The sequence below is a fragment of the Falco rusticolus genome, chromosome 1 (assembly GCF_015220075.1).
Source record: "Falco rusticolus isolate bFalRus1 chromosome 1, bFalRus1.pri, whole genome shotgun sequence".
In the NCBI taxonomy this organism is placed as follows: Eukaryota; Metazoa; Chordata; class Aves; order Falconiformes; family Falconidae; genus Falco; species Falco rusticolus.
The window spans coordinates 17,754,607-17,777,554 of NC_051187.1; the positions used below are offsets into that span (position 1 = coordinate 17,754,607).

The following is a 22,948-nucleotide window of genomic DNA, read 5'->3' on the forward strand; positions in this document are numbered from 1 at the left end:
TTCCCCCTTTTCCTGGAGTTCCAAGGATTACTTTTTTTCCTGCTCTGTGCTCTTTAGTTTCCCTTTCAAAATCTTTTACAACACCCTGAGGAAAAACTAGGCAGGCTGTGCATTGCATTCAGTAGTGCTAATTATAGGGACTATCTAGAATAATTGCTTTTAAGAAGCAGACATTTAATGATCCCTTCTTTAACATCTTTTGAGAGTCAGTGATGCTTGTATGGAAGACAAAAGTTGAGACGGGAATCAAATGCTGACTTCACGTCTGTCGTTATGGAGCACTAGAAGGTCATGACATCACCTCTTGTCACCTTGGAAGCATTTTAAAATGCTTACCAAACTAGTATGGCATGACCAGATATGGGCTAAATCTTTGTCGAGGGAGTCTGGTATAACAGGCTGAAGCAGCAGCTGAACCTCAGTTCATTTATTAAGGTCGTGGTTACCAACGTGTAACACTTCAGTCCCCAGTCCAGGCACTGTTACGCATTAGCGTAGTGGGAGAGAGGGTTCAGCTGAGGTTTCAGACCTCCAGTAGTATTTCCAGAATTTGGAACAGACAATTATCATTCACTTTGAAAGCTCTGACAAGAACCATAGGTGAAGGATTCGTGTTGCATATTGAGTGTTAGATGACATATTGTTGAGGGGCGGTGAGAGATTATTCATGAGAATCTTCAGTGAGCTGACAAATATAAGCCTTTCAGCTGCTGAGCTTTTATTTTACACTTGTAAGTTGTAGTGGGCAGGTGAAGTTCTTTCCTCAGCTGCTTGTCTTCAGAGCTTTCTGGAAGAGAAACATTCAGAGGGTCCTTGTGGATTTGATCATTGAACTGCAGGTATCTAGCCTGTGTATAAATAGCTCGAGAGGAAGACAGAAGTTACCTTGAAGACTAGTAATTTAGACTCTAAGAAATGTGCTGCTTGTATCTTTTGCTTTCTGTTGTTGAAACATGCTCTTTAGCCCATGACTGCGGGGATCTGTGCCAGGTGTGTGGCTTCTAATGGAATATCTGGTACCTCTGATTTCTCTGTATAGTTTTAACTGAAGTGCCTTTGACATTTTAAGTAGTTGCTTTGTTACTAAGATACAAATAGCAGCATCTTCTGTGACTAAATGATTGAGCAGTTAAATTACAAATCTGTAAAAAAGGAAAAAATATGGGAAGGAAGATTGTAATAAAATGAAGTAACTCCTAATTAATGATAGAATGTATGTGCTCGCAGTTTGTTTCTTACAGTGTCTTTAAAAATGTTTTTCCTTTTTCCTTCATAGCGTTGGCTGACTGAACAAAGAGCTCAGTGCCCTCATTGTAGGTAAGGTGTTTTTAATATCAGAAATAAATTATCAGGAATTGGTTGTACTGTCCTGTTACGATTGATCTTTTTTTCACTGCAGGTTGCGCTAAATTTGTAAGCTTGATTTATTTTTTTTTTTGAGACCTGCCTGCTCTTACTATAAAGAATTACCGTGGTATAATACTCTAAAATACATTCTAGTTTTGTGACAAGCTAAGTGAGATCTTTGTTTTTCCCGTTACACATGCTGTTCAGTGTATGTAGTTGGTGTAATAGGGTAATTGGATGGTATTCCCCTTAGAACTCCTTGTAGTCCTCTTAGAAGAGTTAGAGAGACCAGAAACTTCAGTTTTCAGACTGAAATGTGTACTTTTTCTATAGCTATAATTTGTGTGACTTAGCTTATGTGTTGCAGATTTGTCTGAGACATAGCTACAGTATTTTAGTTTTTTAATGTGGTGCCCCACCCTGTCCCCCCAAGCCCTGGCACCCCTTAGCACTTCTAGTTCTTGAGTACCTACCAATTCTAGCTCTTGATAGACCAATAATTGAAAGAGAGCATATTTTTACCCCTAAGGGAAAGGAGGTATTTAAAAACAACTAACCAACAGTTTCTGCAGAACTTTTTTAACATTCAGCTTGTAAAGTATTTGATCAATAGCTCTAAAATGCTTGTAAGGAGAGAAAGATATCTATATTTTACAAAGGTGGTGATTGCAGCACTGTGATGAAGGTAGCTGAATAATGGGGGAGGTTGAAGAAGTACTGAGAAATGAAAATTCGCCTAGTGTTACCCAGGAGCCTGTCAAGAGGTCTGGAAATAGTTCTTGAGTTCCCTGTGTAGCTGTTCTGTATGTCACTGTGGGGTGGTTTGTTGCAGTTCCTGCCTTACCCCAGCCCCCCAAAGGAGCAAATAGACTTAAAACATTACTTTCTCTTTTTTTTTTCTTTCTTTTTTTTTTTTTTACTGTCTTTTCTGAAATAACTAGTACAGCTTTGGCTTCTTTGCCTGTGACTTTTCTGGTAGCGTAGAATTGATGAACTGAATTAATTTCAAAGCTTCTCTTGTAGCTCCTGGAGCTGAGTTCTTCCTTTAACTCTAGCAATGCTTTTTACAGAGCCCCACTGCAGCTACGAGAGCTCGTAAACTGTCGTTGGGCAGAAGAGGTCACGCAGCAGCTTGATACACTTCAACTGTGCAATCTCACAAAGCATGAAGAAAATGAAAAAGACAAGTAAATGGAGTATTCCTCACATAAAGCATTTTGCAGTTCACTATATGAATGGGCTTTTAATTTCAGCTTTTTACTAGAATCATGGAACAAAGCAATAACTTCTCCTTAATCAAAAGCCGAACTGTGCTTGCTGTCTGCCTAGAAGTTGGAATTCATTTCTGTCATATGTAATGGCAGAAGAAAAGCTCTTCGATGTCTCTCTAGAAAACTACCACTAGTTCTAGTTTGACTCAATATAGTTAAAATGAGACGTACGGGAAACATGAAGGGTGGTAATACTTCTTAAGGCTCTTAACCCTTCTTAGTGACCATACATATGAAATAAAAGTCTTCTCTCGATGGCTTGCTCATTTGTCAGTCCCATTCAGACTGTGGGTGCTGATTTGGTATCTCAGCATGTAAAAGCAGAGAAGCTGTTCTGAGAAGATGTCTTTTAGTCCCTTGCGAAAATGTCATTGATAAATTCAGATTGAGATCAAAGGAAATACGTAAAGTGCCACAGAAAGCACTACTGTTGCTATATCTGTCACATTAGTGCTGTTCATTCTCCTTCCTTGTCTTTGGAGCCTCCTGTATTTTCTGATATATTCTCTTCCTAGGAGCAACTGTCAGTACTTTCTCCGCAGGCTTTTCTCCTGGTTTTATCCTATTACCAGTGCTGTTATGTGTTTTAAGATATATTTTGGAGATCTGGAAGAGAAAAGCGTGAGGAGAAGCACTGAAAGACGGACAGGAACTAAGGATGTGTTCTATGCCTGCCTCTTCCCTCAGTTCCTGAATCCTAATGGAGGGGGAAGAGAGAAGATCTGGCCTGGTCTGTGCTTGATTTGTTGATTGATGTGCTGTTCCTGAAATTTTAAGAAATTGCAAAGACCAGTTTTGTCCAAAAAGCTTATGAGCCATTGCTCTGTGGATACTTTAGGTAGCGTATGATTAGGATTTTAATAATATGAAGTATTAACTTCCAGAATTCTGAGCTTGATTCGTTGATGATATCCTTTATCTGCTGGGTAGAAATTCAGTTTTAGTAATGTACTTTCTCTCTTATCTCTGTGAAGTACTGGCTGAGAGAACACTAAGAGCAATGTTTCTTTTATAAAAGGTTTTTACTGAATCTAAGTATTCTTCTTGCAAAACTATGCTGATGTCTTGTGCTTTACTCTCTGTATCGGGTAGCAAACCAAGTGAAAATGTTAAATTGAGTTTGCAGAAAATTCATAGCTGTTTCCTATTGATAAGTGTGTTTTCTGTTTAAGGTGTGAAAATCATCATGAAAAGCTTAGTGTTTTCTGCTGGACCTGTAAGAAGTGTATCTGCCACCAGTGCGCGCTTTGGGGAGGGATGGTAAGAAGAGGCTTGCTTGCTCATATATGTTCATGTGGTATGCTACAATAAGAGACTGCAGGCGTTATGTTGGACAGCACTTTAGAGAGATAGAAATGCTATGAAACTATTGTTACGGCTATTGAATTGCCATGCAAATACTGTAGTTGTAGGTGTATTTATAATTTAAGGTGGACATTGGTTGTGAAAGGCAATACCTTCTGTTTATAATTAGAGAAGCAAATTGAATTTTTGCTGAAAGGAGGTCAGAATTATGTTCCTTGTTATAGACTTCATGAGATCTTGGACAAACTTAAATGGTAGTGAGAATTGTATGGGCAAAGGAAGAAGTCTTAGAAAATATAGATAACGCTTACGTTATTTAAACATCCTGGCCTGTAATCCCAGATATCTTCAAAGCTGTGTTAGTAGCACAATTCACCATGCTTTTTATTATCCTTTCACTTGCATATTTCAAGGAGAGACTGCTGTTGTTGTTTGGAATATAAGTGGTTAATACTGTGCTGCCTTTGTTTGGGAAGTGTGTTTTAATAATAAGAACAAAAATAAAATAACCCTTCTATCCCTATTTGTTAGAGAATGGCACAGTGAATGAAGCAGTTTATTTTTGGAGGACTGTTGAGACTCCAAATAACTCTTGACAGGAAGTTTTGATGGTATGAAAGCCAAATTCATGACTTCTTATGAAGGGAAGTGAAAGACAGACTTCCTACATACAATCTGCTTTGGAACTTTTCCAAGATGAGTGATACACTAGGAGGCTTTCTTCCCCTCTCAGTAATTTAATAGGAGTGGAATGAAATTAAAATGAGATGCTTTATTATCCTCCACCTCCGCCCACCCCTTTTTCTTTTTTAACAGCATGGAGGACATACTTTTAAGCCACTGGCAGAAATCTATGAGCAACATGTCACAAAAGTAAACGAAGAAGTGGCAAAGCTGAGGCGAAGACTCATGGAATTGATCAGTTTGGTGCAAGAAGTGGTAAGAAATCGATCTAAGATAACGTTAAGTTTTCCTGTAGTATGCCATTGTCAAAGGATAACTGTAAGGTGGGAAACAAACACCATTTCAGTTGAAAACACAATGGAAACCATTTCATGAAAACTCATGAAGTTTTCAGCACCTGTTCAGAAGCTGTTGCTTCTGTGAAGGTAATTGGATTATCCCATAGAGACATGTTTTTACTTTTTATTTTTTACACAATGTGGAAAGATCAACCTATTCTCAATACTTGTTTTGTAGTTGCCAGACAGAAAAAGATGTGACTTAGCAAAGGGAGTTTTTCTTTTGGTGTATGCTATTTAAAAGCTAGAGTTAGACAGTTTTTTGGAAGATGTCTTTTTGCCATCTCTTGTACAAATGCAGTCTGCCATGCTACACAAGTATAAAAATGCTTTATTCTGATGGAGCTTATTTTACTTGCTTTAGGAGAATAAACTAAAGGTATATATGAGCTTACAGGATAGGCTGTAAAGCAGCTGACCAGTTCGAGATTTGAACTCTGTACCTCCTTGTTCTTCCCCATAGGGGTAAATGTGTTAGACATCCAAGCATCAACATGTTCAGCTTTGGCAGTTTCAGTGGGGGTTCCAACAATACAGTACAGTTTCTTGTATTCTGGGAAGGGTTATTTTTGTGTTCAGCTGAATGCTATTACATTTATAGTGTAGTCTTTGTACAAATAAAATAAGGTTTCTTTAAACAAGTTTCTGTATGTTTTTTTGTCTGTGCTGTATTCAGGTAGGTGTTTGCCACATGCAGTGGTAGGTTAGCTCTGCTTCAGCTCACATGTCACTGTTTTATCACCAAGTTGGTTATGGTGCTGCTGAAGTTACAGAAGAGAAACTGGCAGTTGAATTTACAAATTTTGATACTAAAGAATCCCCATATGACAAATCTAAATGTACTGAGGGAATGTTGCTCAAGTTTACTGTTAACCTTTGGTCACCCACCAGAGGGCATGCGTATGTATTCAGTGAAAGTCAAAGGATATTTACAACTGGCAACAGGAATAGCCTGTGATAGAGCTCATCTAAAAACACATTCCTGTTTTCTTGTTCTAAACATGCAAGCTTCAGTAAGACCAGGATTTTAAAACTTTTTTTCCTCATAGAAAAACAGGGTCGGAGGGGACTCTAGGGAGGCCTAGGCATTTCTGGGATCTGAGGGGGTGGAGTCAACATGTAAACGAGTGAAAAGTGTAAAAGTGTGAAGGCTTTGTTTTTGTGCTTGTTTTTTCGTGAATGCTGTTTTAGGAGAGGAATGTGGAGGCAGTGCGTAGTGCGAAGGATGAGCGAGTTCGGGAAATCAGGAATGCAGTGGAGATGATGATTGCCCGGTTAGACACTCAGCTGAAGAATAAGCTTATAACGTTAATGGGTAGGTATTTGCCTGACCTGTTACGAGTAGGTGCAATATATTAACAATGTGTAAATCTATTAAGAAACTTTCTTGCCCTGGGAGTATGGCTGCTTACACACTTCGTGGTGTTAACCAGGTTAACTGCTGACAGAAAACTTGTAGTTACAGCAAAGCTTTCAGGTAATTACGTAGTTACTGTGATACAGTTCTAAGTTGTTAGACATAATCTGGTTATGTTCTCTTAGAAACTCCTGTATAATAACTTGGAGAACATTCCCATTTAATTATAAGATGTGTACTACCTTTCACCTAAGGTGTTTTTACACCATTATTTGTGTTAGCCAAGAAGTTAATCTTTGTAATTTGCCATGTTTGTAATATATATTCCTTTTAATGTAATTTTAAAAAATTAGAAGTCTCCATGTGATGTCTGGTGGAGAACAGTTCAGATCCATAGATACAGGCAGCCTTGTCTGCAAATGAAGAACATGGCATCTGTAATCAGAGCTGCTAATTTGGTTCCTGGTGCTTTTGCTAACCGGGGACAGGTCACTAGTTGTCCTTTGGTATAAAGAGGTGAGAAGGCAGGTGGTACACTTGCTTCTGTAAGCTTCCATATCTGTCAACACTGCTGAAAAGTGTAGCTTTCAGTGAGAAGGACCAAATATTCCTCAGCTGGCTATAATTTTGTGCATGCTTTACTCAGCTGATTTTGCATCTGTGCCGTGGTTATTCCATGTGTGCTTTCATTTCTGAAATGCACTGATAGGAGCACACACTAAATGTGACATCATGGAATACTGGTTTCTTTAGAAGCTCTTGAAATGTTGCATTTACAGCCTTAGTTTTGCAAGGTATACAACCAGTAGATCAAAGTACACAGACAAAATATGCTTGACCTTGTATCTGTGTACTTGTCTGGGAATTAAAAGTAAGGCAATAAAATGGCTGTGCTGGAAATGTATTTCTGATGCTTGAAATCTTCACACACCCTGTCTCCCTGCCACCCAGCCAAAGAAAACATGAAATGTTCATGCTTGGAAAACGTCCTTAGCTTTGATCGTGCTTGCGTTTATTCCCTTAGCTCATTTCCATTAAAAACAAAACAACATAATAAATGTATATTAGCTATGTTTCAAGTTTCAAATTCATGTCAGTACTTTAAAATGATTGCGTTAAGTTAAATCCAGGATGTGTACATTCGTACATATTTTGTGCCTATATCAAATACAGTAAGCACTCACAAGATCTGTTTTGGTGTATACTGATTAAAGATCAGTGTTAAAGCTGTGGTAGAATGGCTTAATTATTTGTATGTACAGGTTAATATTTTGCCCATGTAACACCTTTTTCCTAACAACTGCCAAATGCTCTTCAGGTATGCAATATATGATGGAGTCAAAGCAAATCCCCATGATGGAAAAGAGACAAGTGTGACTTAGATTTTTATTCTTTCTTGTTGTGGTCTTGATGCTAGTTGAAATGTACAAATGCATTTAAACATCGTTTGTTCTTTTTTATAAAGAAAACACTTCAACATCAAAGTCAAGAGAAATGGTAGCTTTTAGGAGAAAAGTGTCAGCTAGTATAAAAGAGAGGGTGAGAATGTGTGGATGAGAGCAAATTCAGTGAAGTCAGACCTGCTTTTTTGTCCAAAAAAGCACGCCAGAACAACAAACCTGCCATTTCTGGGACACAGAATGTTTCATTACTGCCTTAATCTCAAGTGAGTTGTTCACTACAGCTCTAATTAAAAACACAGGCTTGCTTTTAAAATGCTTTCTCAATCAACCTTGGTATATTTTTGGTATATTTAGAAATCCTTTACCTTAGTAGGTTCTAGGGCAGCATCCAGGTAAAAAAAAAAAAAAAAAAAAAAGCTCTGTTTCTTAAAATCCAGTGAGTATGTCTTTTTTATTATTATTTTCTTTAAACTTCTTGTTTTTTCTTTAAACAGGTCAAAAGACATCACTTACTCAAGAAACTGAGCTTCTGGAATCCCTGCTTCAAGAAGTAGAACATCAGGTGATTATGAAAAGAGCTGAAATGTTGTGTTACATGGATCCCTGCTCAGTCAGCCTTTCTCATTATTTTATTTATTTATAAACCATTAATTGATGGATATTTCTGAGGGTATCTTTAAGTGACCTTAGGTTGCACGTTTTCTTCTTAAAAATAAGTTTGTCTTCTAGAAATGATAAAAGATGTTCTGTTTCTTGAAAAACTACTACAGGAATTAATAGCAATGTCATATAAAACTACTCAGATATGTGTTAGTTTAGGGTAACAGCATTTAGACACTGTGGGTAGTTTCTCTTAGCTCTGCTGCCGCCAACTGTGTATGAAGGGTGGTGGCTATAAATGGATGGAGACTAAAGAAAAATGTTCTGTTTATGTGCTTTTGAAGAAAACTGAACTGGTTCTAGTTATTTTATTCCTGTCCACTTGTCTTTCCAAGAAGATGACATGGTATCACTTTTTTCGTCTTGCTTCTAGCTGTACAAGCTCAGCTTTTGGAAGTGAAATACTAAAGTTCTGCAGAGGTTGATTGTACTTGCCCTGAACAATTTCTACTTGCCCTGAGGACATGGAAGGGTTTTCTTCCTTCAAACATTACTCTATTTACTTTGCCTTTCAGCAGAGTTTGACATTTTAAGTTGGGAAAGGGGGCTAAGCTGCTTTGTGCCTGATACCTCTTGTCCTGTATTCCTTTTTCATTCCCTCCACTGCTTTTGATTCAGTAAGAATGCTAAGCTTTCTCACCTGATCAGTGATTATCATGTTCTCCTTGCACTTAATTATTGCATACCTGTAATGGGATGTCTTAGTTGAAGCATCAATGACATCAGGAGGATGAGTGCTCCTGCATACTCCATCAGCATATCTTTTTATGCCTGTTGAAAGCTGTCTGTGTATTCAGAAATTACTTGTGTTGCAGCCTGAATGAGTACCTTCCAATCCTGCATAGCAGTGCGTATGCAGCTCTGCAGACTAGCTTCTCTTTTGCAGAAAAAAACCTATTAAAATGCTAACACGCTAGTGCTAGTGAAACATGACCTCTTGTCCCTCCAAATTGGGAGGAAAAGCTTACCAACTAAAAAAATTGAGAGAAGATGCAGACATCTGACAACTGTAGGTCTCTGCTTGAAGTCATCGTGTGTGTCTCTCGAGAGGCTTTGAATTTTGTATTCTTTTTGTGAAAGTAATAGAATTATTTGAAGAACTTGTAGCAAAAATTTGACTTTAAAATGTACACGTTAATTTCACTTAAGCCTGACAAAGTTTGAAATGTAAGTCTAAGATATGCTTTTGCAATGTAAAGTATAAATAAGAACCAGAGTAGGTTGCCTCCTTTAGTAAAGACATTCAGAAAATACAGTACTAGCTGTTCAAGGAACATCTAAGATTAGATGGTTTTTGGGTTTTGGGGGTTTACTACACTGGTTTTATAAGATATTCTTGAATGAAGTGGATTGAAGTGGGGTTTTGGGGCTGCTATTTAAGATAATATAGGCTTTGCTTTGTTGAAATGTGGATGACCAAAACAAAGTTCTACATTTTAGTTATTCCTTTACTGCTGTATTGCCAGGTGCTGGACTATCGAATGTCACAGGAGCTTGTATCGCTGTGTTGTGATATATTTGAGCAAATTACGCAAAGTCTAATTAAGTGTCCTTTCCAGATTGATTTACTTTGTTATTGTTGCCTAAACACAGTAGATGTGACTTGGTATTAATTGGACATATATAAATTAGTTTAACCTAAATGAAGTACATAGTAGTTGCTGTAATTTTAATTGTAGAATTTTGCAGGGTCTTAAATATTCAGGACTCCCCAAATGGACTGCACAAGCTTTGGAGTGAGACACAATATCTGTTTTGATTTCCTAACAGAAATTTTAGAACACACAACCATCAGCTATCATAGCCAAATCCTTAGTTTTGAGAGCTGACAGTTTCAAGGGAAATAAAACCCAAACAAATGAGGGGAAAATAACCAACCACAACCAAAAACAAACAAAAAAAAATCCCAACCAAAAACCTCTGAGCTTCATTTTACATTGTGTTGTAGCTAATCTTCTGAAGCTGTGACAGACATGCCATTTATTTGTTTATAAACAAAAAGTCACAACCTACAGTTTGTACTAAGACATAAGGATTTTTTTTTTCTTCTTTGGTTTTTCCCCCCCATATAGTTAAGATCATGCAGTAAGAGTGAGTTGATATCCAAAAGTTCAGAGATCCTGATGATGTTCCAGCAGGTTCATCGGAAGCCTATGGCCTCGTTTGTCACTACTCCTGTCCCCCCAGACTTCACAAGGTAAGTGCTGCCTTTTCTTTCCGTTGTAGTCTGAATGGGAAAGCCATGTCACAAAGGTTTGTTTTGCTTGTTAAAATAATATTTAAAGTAGCTTAGAGTATCTCTTTCCCATTTTATTGTACCACTATATGGAGGAGGATGTTCCAGTGAGTCTGGGAGGTAGATACGTTCTTATGTACATCAGCCTTTTGTAAAAGTAGGACAGAGAGTACTGCTGCATTTTAACACGAGGGTTTGAAAGGGTGGATGATAGGTGGCTGATGGATAGATTGCTGGAGAGGTTGCCTGATACCAGCCTCTAGCAAAGGAGAGTCATACTTCTCGGCTAAAGTGATTTGGTCTGTTTCTGTGTTAAACCTAGTGTCTCTGACTGAATTTGGGTCCAGACTTAGACACTGAAAATTATAAACTGCTTAACTTGCTGCTCTTAGTAACATATGCTGCAAGTAGGCTTTTCTGTTCCAGCAGGGCTTATTTTATGTCTGTAGTCCCTGCTGGGGAGTCAGGACAGTGGGTTCCAGCTGACAGGTTTTTTTCTCTTTTACACTTAGGTTACTGATTTGTCCTTTTTCTCTTATTGGGTCATTCGGTGTGTAATTGCAAGGCTCTCATGGGATGTCTCTGCAGGTCACCTTAATTCAGAATATATAGCCAAAATCACTTCATAGCACAGTTCCTCGTAAAGAGAGTGCTGCGAGTGCTGGGTTCTGAGGAAGTCTGGTGAGAGTTTAGGCTAGCTGGCTGAAAAGAATCTCCGAAAAATCAAAAGTAGGAAAAGTCTTAAAGAATCCCTCAAACTTTGTGTTCTTTAGCAAAAATTGGTTTGGCTTGTTTTTAAATGTCATTTCAAAACTATTTTCCTGACGTGTTTCCTGAAAAGAATAGTTAAATGCTTCTGAGGAGAGTTTAAATCTGACTGTTCATTTTCCACTGGCAGTAAGGTACCTGCTGCTCAAATACACACCATTTAACCTTTGTGCTTTCAGCCGTACAATAGTTTCATCCTTTCTAGAACTACCAAGGAGTCTTACATTAAAAATTCACTATATGAAGAGATTATTAGCCATCACAGGTAAAAGGGCAAATCCTCTTAAATGCTTTCAGTTGCTCTTCCCTTCTTAACGTACTTGTTTTACTGTGTGATATCATGTGGAGAGGTACTGGGGAGAAGCCTCATAAATAGAATTTTCAGAAGTACTGAAATAACCCAGTGTAGTTGTAGTGAATTTCAGTGGCTCTGGTAAACACTTCTGGAGATTACAAAAGTTGGGATTTTTAATGTCACGTTATTCAACTCTAATACATTCCCGTCCCACCCCTCCTCCCCCTTCACAGTGAATTGGTTCCAGCCTATGACTCAACTACGTTTGTCTTGGAAAACTTCAGGTAAGGATGTGTCTTAGCTTCCCAATATTCATGGTAATTTTTTTCTGTTTCTTCTGTAGATGAGTAGTATTCTTTAAAACACGGAACAGTCTCTACTGAGAACTGTGAGATATGAACTAAGCTATGGGAATTCAGTCAAAAATCTTCTGTTTACCAGGTGAACAATTAACCCTAGCTAAACTGTTAGCTAAAAAGATTGTCCATGATAAAGCCAAGCTACTTATTTTTCTTCTTCAAAGAGGAAAAATAATTTTGCAAGGAATACATATATCTGTATGGACACTTAACATTTTGCATGAGCCTTGTACTCTGCTACGTGCTGTGTGTAGCAAGAAGGATGGTTGTAGCGTGTGAGTGTGAAAGCGTATATGCAGCGTACTATTTCATGGAGGGGTTTGCTTTGTCCCAATAGCAAATATTTTTTCTCCTTTTTCAATAGTACATTGCGTCAGCGAGCAGATCCTGTTTACAGTCCACCTCTTCAAGTGTCAGGACTTTGCTGGAGATTAAAAGTTTATCCAGTGAGTTATATTTTCAACTAGAGTTATCCCATCCAAAACTCCTAAGCAGCACTCATTTGCTTCTCTCGTAAGAAAACACCAGTTAGTCTCTTCTCATGTTGTATATAAAAAGTGTATGAAAAGAAGGTAATAAGGTTGTAGAGTTGATCACCGGCCGTTGGAGTATTCACTGTCTGCCTCCAGATAGCCGGCATGAACACTCTCAATATTGTTCATCTGGTTAATTTAAAGGTGATTAAAAATGGGTCTTGTTAATATGTCATAGGAACTTCAATATTTTTACCATTTCTGTCTGAGTGTTTTTTGCAGAACTGAGGTATAGAGTAACTTACTGTGTTTCTGTTTATGGATAATACTTACTGGGGAAGTTGAGAGGAGGGTGAAGTATTAGTTGAAGGGGAACCTGTTTTACTGTGCATCCAGTTCTGAGATGCTGACATTAAAACGTGTGTATCGTACTGATGCCCTTCCAGTGGGATATTCAGATTTCTGAGGCAGTATCTTTGTCAGTGTTGGAACATCAACCCACAAGGTGTGATGTTTTTCCAGTCTGCTAGTCCAGTCAGTGCTTCCAGGAAGCTCTGGCTGCTACTACAGCTGCGTTGGAGAAATATGTGTTTAGTGATGGAGTACAAGTTTTGTTGATGATTTACATGGCATCTTCAGAGAAATGGATGAATCTGTTAAGCCCACGTGTGCACAGAATTGTATTCTTGCAATGCAGACGTGGGCTCCAGTGTAAGTTTTTAGAGTATTGTAAATTCAGGATTGACTACATGAGGTGTGCTGTCAGAAGGCATCAAAATTTACTTTTTAAAATGGTAAGTTGAAATGTTTTTTCAACCTAGAGGATTCAAGTTGAGCCATTCTTCATCCTTCGTTAGGGTGAGTGTGATGGAGGTTTTGCCGTAATTTTTATGGTGATTCTAATACTGTTTCTCAGTTAACTGACCTAACTTTTTCATATTGCATGTGTTTTCTAAAAAAATTGCTTTTCTTTCAAAAATAAAGTAGCTTTGAAATGCAGTTGTGTGTAAAAATATTTCAGAACTAATGTTTAACCTGAGCTGTTTTCATGTTGAGAATTTGAGAAGAATTTGACTGTAGTAAACTGCTAAGTAGATTTTATGAGTTTTTTTACTGCTTTTTCTATGTTAAATAAGCTTTTCTGATACACTGACAAATGTGTCTTGTCTTACACTTAATTGAACCCCTAAAGTGTTAGCAGAGTAATTAAAGCTCTGTTTTGAGATTCATATCTGAGATACCAACATTAGACTGCATATGTGCTTCCAGATGCAAACTCCATGTTGATTCAAGTTAGAGTTCTACATCACAGAAGACTAAAAATCAAACCCGTAGCTTACAAAGTAGACTGCTGCTGCAAATCCTGTATTGATTGAAGCTGTTTTCTAAACTTCAGGCATAGATCAAGGTGTTTAGTTTTGCTTTTCTGGTTTTTGTTTTCTTATTTTAATCAGTTTATATCTCAATCTTGTTTATTTCAAGGATGGAAATGGAGTGGTACGGGGCTACTACCTGTCTGTGTTCTTGGAGCTGTCCGCTGGGTTGCCAGAGACATCCAAGTAAGCAAACCTGTAGTAAAAGTAGTTGGTTTGGTTTTTTCCTATGGGCAAAGCATCTGCAGAAGTTTCCAAAGAATGACCTCAAGTTCTGTAGTGTTGCTAGAAACGGCTGTGGAGTTCTCCTGAGAAGAACAGTGAGACTTCTATTGTCCATTGAGCTTTGAATCGTGCCCAAAGGTAGTATTTTTAAAGTTGTTACTCAGTGGCTCTCTCAAGATGAAAAGCTAGCTGCCACAACAACTGGTAAAAGTATCTGTCTCCTAGTATTCAACCCTCAAGTTAGTTTACTACTCTGCTCCCTATTACTGCTTTCTTCCTCCTTGTACTGTTTATGCAAGCGTTCAGTACAATTTTCAGACTGAATCACCTCTTCAGCTGGGCATGCAGGCCTCCCAGGAAGCACAGTTCTCTTAAACTTGATGCGTTCTGCAATTCTGACATCTTTATTTTGCTACTAATACCTGTGATCTTCCCCTGTGTAGGTATGAGTACCGTGTAGAAATGGTTCACCAGTCCACCAACGATCCCACGAAAAACATAATTCGAGAGTTTGCCTCCGATTTTGAAGTTGGAGAATGCTGGGGTTACAACAGATTTTTTCGTTTAGACTTGCTAGCCAACGAGGGCTACTTAAACAGGCAGAATGACACTGTGATCCTCAGGTAAGGGAGACAGCCCAGTGGGGCTCTCTTCTGCTGTCATTTCACAGCATCACACCTACCACTGAAATGGGAATTAATTAAGTAGTTGAACGTAAAGTAATTGTGACATGTTTTGTCATAAACGGATTTCACTGTCAGAAGCTTTAAAGAAAATGTGCTGAAGGGAGTTGTGGAAACTTTAAATACATCTCTTTCTCTGAGAAGTAGCTGCACTTGACAGTAATAAGCCTGTGTTAGAGATCTGTAGCTAACTGATTTAGGGAAAAAAGTGTTTTCTCCCCCTCTTAAGAAAAAATTGTAGTTTTAGGGGAACTTTGGGAATGAAGGAAGCCTGTAATTTAAGAGAACGAATACTGTCAATGGCAATTACAACGTTATGACAAAATACAGAAGCTTTACCCATCCACTTCAAATGTTCTCCCTGTGGTCCTACTCCTGCTCCCATTACACACTTTGTAGCATGTTCAGTTGGTTAGTGTTGGTTTGTGAAGATAACCACCTCTCGTACAGCTGCCTCTCCTACAAAATACTTACTGTTGCACCTGTTCGGTGCGTTGAGGGTACTGAGCGTAGGAGTACTTGTCTGTTAAGTTTATTTCATCACTAGATTTCAGGCTGTATGATGTTCTTCTGTAGGACTCTTTAGATTGGGGGCAGGGTTGGGGTGGAACCACAAAAACCAAACCAAAACAACCAAACAACAACAAAAAAACAACCCAAAAAACCTTTTCAAATATCCCTTTGAAGGTTCCAGGTGCGCTCGCCAACCTTCTTCCAAAAGTGCCGAGACCAGCACTGGTACATTGCTCAATTGGAAGCAGCTCAGACAAGTTACATCCAACAAATAAATAACCTGAAAGAAGTAAGTGCGAGGTATATTAGTGTAAAATCACCTTTTACTGACCACTAATTACCTGGTTTAGATTACAGTGTTCATGTTTGACAATTGTGTTTATTTGGGTTGCTATTGTTAGTTTGATATTGGCATTACTAAAATAGTATATATGCAACTCAACAAACTTACTGGATTTGATGGTGCTACATTGTCATCTTCTATATATACTTTTGTGTATCCTTCTGTTAAGAGGCTTGCGATTGAACTTTCACGGACTCAGAAATCACGAGGCATTTCACCTCCAGACACTCATCTTAGTCCCCAGAATGACGATGGTCCAGAAACAAGATCAAAGAAATCTGGACAAAGCACTGAAGTACTACTTGAGAGTGTTGCTACTCCAGGATTAGTGCGAGATAGCAAGGAAGAGGAGGAAGAGAAGATCCAGCATGAAGACTTCAATGTAGGAATTACCATTTTCCTGCCTCTTTGTTTATGTGTAGCTTTTTAGGATAGGATAGTAGTAGAAACAGGTGAAATGCTGAATTGTAAAGTAGATATTTTTTTTTATCATCTGTATGGAAACAGGAGATGAGCCACTCAAGAGTTAGCAGTGAGAGATGACACTAGTGAGATGTTCCAGCACAGAGCTAATGGATCCCACCACAAAAAAGTTTCCAGGTTGCAGCTGAAAAATCCACCAGCCTTTATTGTGCTTTGAGACCCTCCGAACTCCTGTGTGATAGTGTGATACTCTGGGAGAGAGAGTTCCTGTTCATAGCTTTTGTGACTCCATCAAAGTGCCACTGAGGTGTTTCTTTTTATAAGGACTTGTTCTGTTTTTCCTGTAGCACGAGCTCTCTGATGGTGACTTGGATATAGATCTTGCTGGAGAAGATGAGGTGAACCACCTTGATGGTAGCAGCTCTTCAGCTAGTTCGACAGCAACTAGTAACACTGAAGAAAATGATATTGATGAAGAAACTATGTAAGTAACTGAAAATGCCTTTCAGACCATCACCTTGTCTCTCAGGGTAATCATCCTAATTCCAGTGGAACTGATTCATTTGCTACATCGCCATACAGTGTGAGGGGGATTCCAGTGCAATGGGAGGGGTGTTTCCTCTCCTGGAAACAGCACAAACTGATACAGTTAATGCTAAACGTTGACTTTTCGGCCAGCTAGTTACTATCTTTCTGATCTCTTTATTTTAGTGTTGTATTCTGTCTTTGACAAGTGATAGTCTGTGAAGGTTCTTTCCGAAAACACTATTAAGAAATCTGTTTCTGCACTGTAACGAAGGTTTGGTATTAGGAAGGGTATAGTAGTAGGAGAGTGATAATGAGGACAGCTACTTAAACTAGAACATTTACAGTTTTTAGCTGAGACTATGTCAGATCCTAGAATCTTCATTAAAACATGAGAATGTGTTGTAACACATACAAATATAGAAGTTTGCAGGATCAGATTTTACAGTCTAGATACGTATGGCACTTTTGGACTCTTGGTTAGTGAGTCAGTCATTTAATTAACATACTTTCATTTGTTCAGTTTGTGTAGCTTGGAATGCAGAAAATACTATTTACAGCACTTTGTGTGTTTGTCAAGGCATGTGCCATGTTTAACAAGAGCTGAAAAAAGCTAGTAACTCTGTTCTCCTCTTTCCATCCCAATGAACTCCTAAGGTCTGGAGAAAATGATGTGGAATATAGCAGTAATATGGAGCTGGAGGAAGGAGATCTGATGGAGGATGCAGCAGCTGCTGCTACTCCTGGAGCATCAGGTATGAAAAAACAGCCTTCAGAATTCCTGTGTATGTGATACATTGCTGGATTCCTTCCCCTGTTCTTGGAAGCAACACCAAGCTGCATGTTCTGCAGGCATTTCTATTTTTGGAAATGCTGCATCATGTGGTTTGTACTGATTATTGCAGTGTAGCAGAAACACTTCATTGGTTCAATAAAAAAATAATGGGGAGTAAATCTTCTGAATCTGCTTGTTTAAAAATGATGCATAAGTTTGGAGGGAAGCTTTTCTGCCTCTTTGAAACCCCTTCCATTCTGGTCTAAAGCAGACTGACAAGCAACTTTTACTGATGTCTGTGTGGCCTCTGAATGTGTGACACATTCACTTGGGTTTTAGTGCACTGTAAAACCTGAAGTATGTGGAGGGAATGAAGTAAAGAATCCTTAACCAGTCCAGCAGAAATGGAGTTTAAATGCAGTAATGAAAAGGCACTCTTAAGATTTCTTGCAGCCTGGAGATGATCATAGCCCAAATTAGTCATAGGTTATTAAGATTCTGAATGAAAAATATGTATATGGAATACAAGTGTATTTATTTCTGGCAAAGATACCTGAAGTGGCATTCACTGGAAGTGGGCTTTATGCTGCTGTGGACGTCTGCTAGTGCTTGAAGGACAGACCTGTTTTTAGCTGCTGTTTCAAAACAACTGGGAAAATTTCTTATGACCTAGGAAGCTGAGGGACCTGTCTGTTTCCTTCCAAAAGGATAGCCTTTTGAGGAGAGAGGCACAGTGGCTGTAGAAACAACATTTATTTTGGAGCTTTTAAAAAGTCATTTTTAAGAGCATTTGTAAAAGCTGACACAACCTCTTCACTTGAGCTTTTTGCATTGACCTGCTTGTGCTGTTTTCCAGTCTGAAGGTTAGTAGTGTCACCTGTCTGTGTTGGAAAGGTGTTCTTCTAAACTGTACTATTTTAATCTCACAGATCTAACTATTGTCTCTGAGTGTTCTCTTCATCTTTTGAGTGCCTTGGCCACTATGTAATGGGAACATGGTAACACAGAGCAGAACATGACTGAAAATCCCCCCTTTGTTAATCTAATTGTGGGGAGGGACACATGACACCTAGAAAGTTGATGTGCATGTCTTCAGAATAAATGCTTTGTGTATTGATCCGTTTACCAATCTATTTATTAATATTAAGAGATTTACATAAAAGGTATGAAGTGAAATATTCCCCCCCCCCCCCCCCCCCCCCAGCCTGGTGCTTTTTGGCTTAACCTTCCAGTTAGAAGGGTATCTGATTGCTTTCAGAATCCATAAATCCATGAAATAATACTGGTGTCTTGTTAAGTTGCTTGGAATGTTTTCATTCCTCATCTGCTTGTAGAACCCTGTCTCTTTATTTGTCCAGGGAATAATGCAGCACCTGTGTCACGTATATGCATGCTCTCTTTCTGTGACTTCCCTCAGGTACTAGCCATGGCTACACCAGTGCAAGTGGAAGACCTTCAAGGCGAGGAGGAAGTGCCCTAGGCTCAACATCTAGTAGCAGTTTGCTAGATATAGATCCTTTAATTTTAATCCACTTGTTGGATCTAAAAGACAGAAATGGTATGGAAAACCTTTGGGGCCTGCAGCCACGTCCACCTGCCTCCCTTCTGCAGAACAGAGGTAACTGTACATCATATGTTGGATGGTTTAATTCCAACCTGGGAGTGTCTCTGAGAATGCACTCCCAGAGTTCGAAGCAGATTTGAGGAGGGGAAGGAGGGAAGAGGGCAGCAGGCAGTCCTCGTTGAGAGCTGGACGTCGTATCCTCACCTGTGCTCTGTGTGCTGCATCTTACTGACAAACGTTTGTTGTCTTAGTGGTTGGCCTCAGCTTGAGAGCGCCAGATGACTCGACTAAAAGCAGAAGTGTGTGTCGGGGGGGGGGGTGTCTTCTCATCTTTTCTTGGGGGCCGTGACTGAACTGGCTGGCTGATGCATGTAGCAGCGCTATAGATACACAGTTCACACAATTTCTTTGACTACAACTGTGGGAGGTGAAGGAAAGGCCCTTTTCTGGAAGAGGTTAGTACTGAAGGACTAACCAACACAAAACATCTGTCTGCTGAGGAAGCAGTTACGCCTCTTGCTTCACGCGTTTTGTACACTCAGAAGCTGAGTTCTAGGAGCACAGTGATACTAATGCGAAAATAAATCCTGGAGTTTACTTTTGTGTGAAAAAGACATTTAGATTTAGAAAAATGTGTGTAGTAGTAAGGCTGGAAAAGCATATGTAAGCACTTGGAGAATTAAAAATGGATCAAAATGTCAGGAGCCAAAAATAGTGATGGTATTTAGATAATTCAAGACTTAAACTGAACCACAAATACTCTTTTAGGACCCTTCAGCTGAAATGGCAATTAAAAAAATGTGCAGCAAAAGCGAGAGAGCTGGCAGTTCGGGCACTCGTGGCTGACACTGAAGGTTGCTAGTTTCTCTTGTTTTGTTAGTGAAGAATTAAAATGAAATCAAGCTCAATAACACATTTGTCATGATTAACACTTATTTGGAGCTAGCTGGCCCACTACCTCAACATCTTATTTCGGGTCATTCTGAAACAACCATTTTGGTGACTTTGTAGAACAGAAGAGAAATAATGGTCCGTTTGCTACAAATAAATCCTTGCTTTTGCTGCAACAGTGACATTAGTGTTACTGAATGTAAAAGCTAGCTCAAATTGTTTGTTCCTTTGTGATTAGGTTTTTAAATGTGGTCACATAAACAGATGAATTTTCAGCTGAATGTCATCCTTATTTCCAAAAATGGAAGTCACTTCCGTAAATACAGAAAGGGGAGGCAGCAAACGAACAGTGTCAGCTCAGTTTTACCTGGAAAAAGGCCTAGACAAAAGGACCTTAAGAGAGGGCATTGCGCTTTGTGCTGTGCTGCTCGAGCAAGATTAACCTCTCCTGTTGTGCTAAACAGCTTCCTGGTCATCTAGCTACTGGCTACAGCTGAAATTACCTGTTCTGCTGAGCTTCCCTTAGGGTCTGACTGTTCCCAGAGCTTATTCGAGTCAGTTAACAATGAGAAAGCTGCTGTTACATCTGGAGTTTGCCAGACTTCTCCTAAGGTGAAGGTTTCTGAGAGCCACTTGACTTTAGGGTCTTGAACAGTGGAATTTGCAGTGAAACACTTACAGAATTTATAAGGCTTCAAATAGACATCAAAGTTGATCTAATTCCAGTGAGCAGCATGTAAGCTTACTTGGGTATTAGCTCCTCAGCATCGTCTTGTGGTGTTAGGTACTTAAGGGAATTCCTTCCCTAGCTTCAGATTTCCTTGATCTCTATACATTAACATGATACGTTGATGGTATGAGCATCTTATACACACACTTAACAAATACTATAAAAAAACACTAACAAATTTGACATAAACTGATAACCAGGCTTGTGAACTTAAGCTTGTCTGGCAATACAGAGCAGTAGCTCCATTGCCATCAGAACTCCCACAGCAGTACTGCGAGCCTTGCTGCTTCCAGCGGGCACGTTTGGGGCCACCTTCCGTGGCAGGCAGGGAATGAAAACCTGCTGTCCTGCTCACCGTGCAGCACTGGCAACCTAAATACAGTGCTGGACCAGTACAGAAGGATGTGTCTCTGTCCTTCGTTTTTATAGCAGGGCAAAGGGTAGAATTCTTACAGCTGTTAGATGTCTGGTTTTGAGAACAGTTTGACTTACCTGTTGTGTTCTTTAACTTTTCCTTTGGTAAAGCATCATCCTATTCTCTAAAAGATCGAGATCAGCGGAGACACCAGGCCATGTGGCGCGTGCCACCTGACTTGAAGATGCTGAAAAGACTTAAAACACAGATGGCTGAAGTCCGAAGCAAAATGTCTGATGTCAAAAACCAGCTGTCAGAAGTGAGGAGCAGCAATGCTGGCTCATGCGATGGACAGCCCAGCTTCTTCTCCATTGAGCAAGGCGCTCTGGCTGCCTGCGGAACGGACAGCTGCAGCAAGCTGCAAGAAATAGGAATGGAACTACTGACAAAATCTTCAGTTACCAGTTGTTACATAAGGAATTGTAAGTGCATAGAAAAGGGGGGATTTAAATGTCAGCTTTACAGATGCCAGCTGTATAGTTGGTTTATATATCCAGGCATCTAGACATAGAGCTTTTGTAGTTACTTATACTCGAGTTCAGCTGTAAAAATCCAGAAACAAAACCTGCACTGCCTTTGAGTCAGTAAATGTTACGGAAACTGGTTTCAGCCCTTCTCAGTAAAAGCACCAAGACTTTTGCTCCACAACCGGTAACACACCTAATGCAGTGAGAATGTTCTGAAGTTTAATCCGGTATCAAAGTGACCCCAGCTGAAGGTCACTTCTTGTTGACAGCAGCTCTGCATCAGGCTCATCTGTGAACTTGAGGATGTTTCATGATGCTTGCCAGTGAAAAAAAAAAATATTAAAAATTCAGACTTGCTGTGCTTTATAACTTGAAATCTTGCTGAAATTCAAGTAAGCCAAAATTCTCTCAGGAGGGACTTGGCCTTTTGAAAGGTGACCTCTTTCAAAGAGGTGCCTGTCTGTTGGTGTGTTCCAGTACTGCCACAGAGTCCTGGTGGCAGCACTAGTGAGCCCGTGTGGAATCTTTTGGATACCAGCACGAAGGCTGTGCCAGTGCTTTGTGGCTTATGCTCCTGAATAAAAGCAGTCATGCTTCACCCTCTCTCACTTCCCTGTTGCCTAGGAGAGATGATTTTTCCAGTCTTCTGCATTTTGGTTCAAGTTATTGCTTGTATTTTGGATGAGCAAGACGAGCAAGAAATGGATTATAAACAGGAGTGGACTAAAGAACCAGTAGAATAGTTCTGTTCTCCATCCATTCCAACACTGACCTGCAAAACAGGGCTTTTGCAACTCCAGCAAAGGTCTGTTTTGCATTTCATCGCTCCTACAGAGCGGAGAATTTCTTCTGTGATGGTGCACATCTAAGAGAGTTGTGTTAATGTTTGGAGCCATGAATTTGTGCCGTGAATAAGTCACGGAAAGATCAAACCACTTTATTGGAAGTGCTAGCTTTTGCGTGTTGTGTGGGTTTTAATACCACCTCTTTCCTTAGCAAATGCCTCGTTCCTCAAAGGTTACTAAGGCAGTGGGCAGTCGCTTCGTTCTGCATCAGAATGGGAGGGACCGTGCTCTGTAAAACAGGAGCAATCTTGTGATTGCTGTTGAAGCCTAGATCCCCCGCCTTTGTGGGGTGTGGTGGCAACAGAACTTAGTGTTACTGCTCCTCTATTTCTCCACCTAGAGGAGTTTCTGCAGCAGGATCCACGCTGACACACACTCAGAGTGGTTAATTTGGGAAGTGGTAAAGCCTGTGAGTCCCATAACCTGCCTTTCACTCTTGCTTTTGAGGTTCTTTGTTACCTCGGACATTGATTTAAGAGCCAAAGGGACAGGTTTGGCTGTCCTTACCTTTTATACTTCCAGGATGGCTGAAAGAACCTGGATGCTGGCTCTCTGAAGGATGTCTTAGTGTAAGGCAGGTGGACATGACTCATGCAGTCTTGGCTGCATCCATAGCCAGCGAAGGTTCCCTGTAGCCCACATCTTTGACGGGAAGGGTATGGGAGTTGTGTGTGGGATTG

General features: G+C 39.6%; 1 protein-coding gene across 7 annotated transcripts in view; it reads left to right on the forward strand.

Moving 5' to 3' along the window:
* Nucleotides 1–22,948, forward strand: part of TRIM37 (tripartite motif containing 37) — a 30,872-nt gene that overhangs the window by 1,924 nt on the left and 6,000 nt on the right. For all 7 annotated transcript variants that reach the window (XM_037372057.1, XM_037372065.1, XM_037372047.1 and 4 more), the window contains exons 3-19: nucleotides 1,277–1,317; nucleotides 2,418–2,534; nucleotides 3,791–3,878; nucleotides 4,740–4,862; nucleotides 6,137–6,260; nucleotides 8,200–8,267; nucleotides 10,438–10,562; nucleotides 11,898–11,948; nucleotides 12,388–12,469; nucleotides 13,979–14,055; nucleotides 14,538–14,717; nucleotides 15,465–15,579; nucleotides 15,803–16,015; nucleotides 16,404–16,540; nucleotides 17,239–17,336; nucleotides 18,774–18,974; nucleotides 21,067–21,378. In XM_037372057.1, the coding sequence (XP_037227954.1) occupies nucleotides 1,277–1,317; nucleotides 2,418–2,534; nucleotides 3,791–3,878; nucleotides 4,740–4,862; nucleotides 6,137–6,260; nucleotides 8,200–8,267; nucleotides 10,438–10,562; nucleotides 11,898–11,948; nucleotides 12,388–12,469; nucleotides 13,979–14,055; nucleotides 14,538–14,717; nucleotides 15,465–15,579; nucleotides 15,803–16,015; nucleotides 16,404–16,540; nucleotides 17,239–17,336; nucleotides 18,774–18,974; nucleotides 21,067–21,378 (2,152 nt within the window). The remainder of the gene's footprint in view (nucleotides 1–1,276; nucleotides 1,318–2,417; nucleotides 2,535–3,790; nucleotides 3,879–4,739; nucleotides 4,863–6,136; nucleotides 6,261–8,199; nucleotides 8,268–10,437; nucleotides 10,563–11,897; nucleotides 11,949–12,387; nucleotides 12,470–13,978; nucleotides 14,056–14,537; nucleotides 14,718–15,464; nucleotides 15,580–15,802; nucleotides 16,016–16,403; nucleotides 16,541–17,238; nucleotides 17,337–18,773; nucleotides 18,975–21,066; nucleotides 21,379–22,948) is intronic.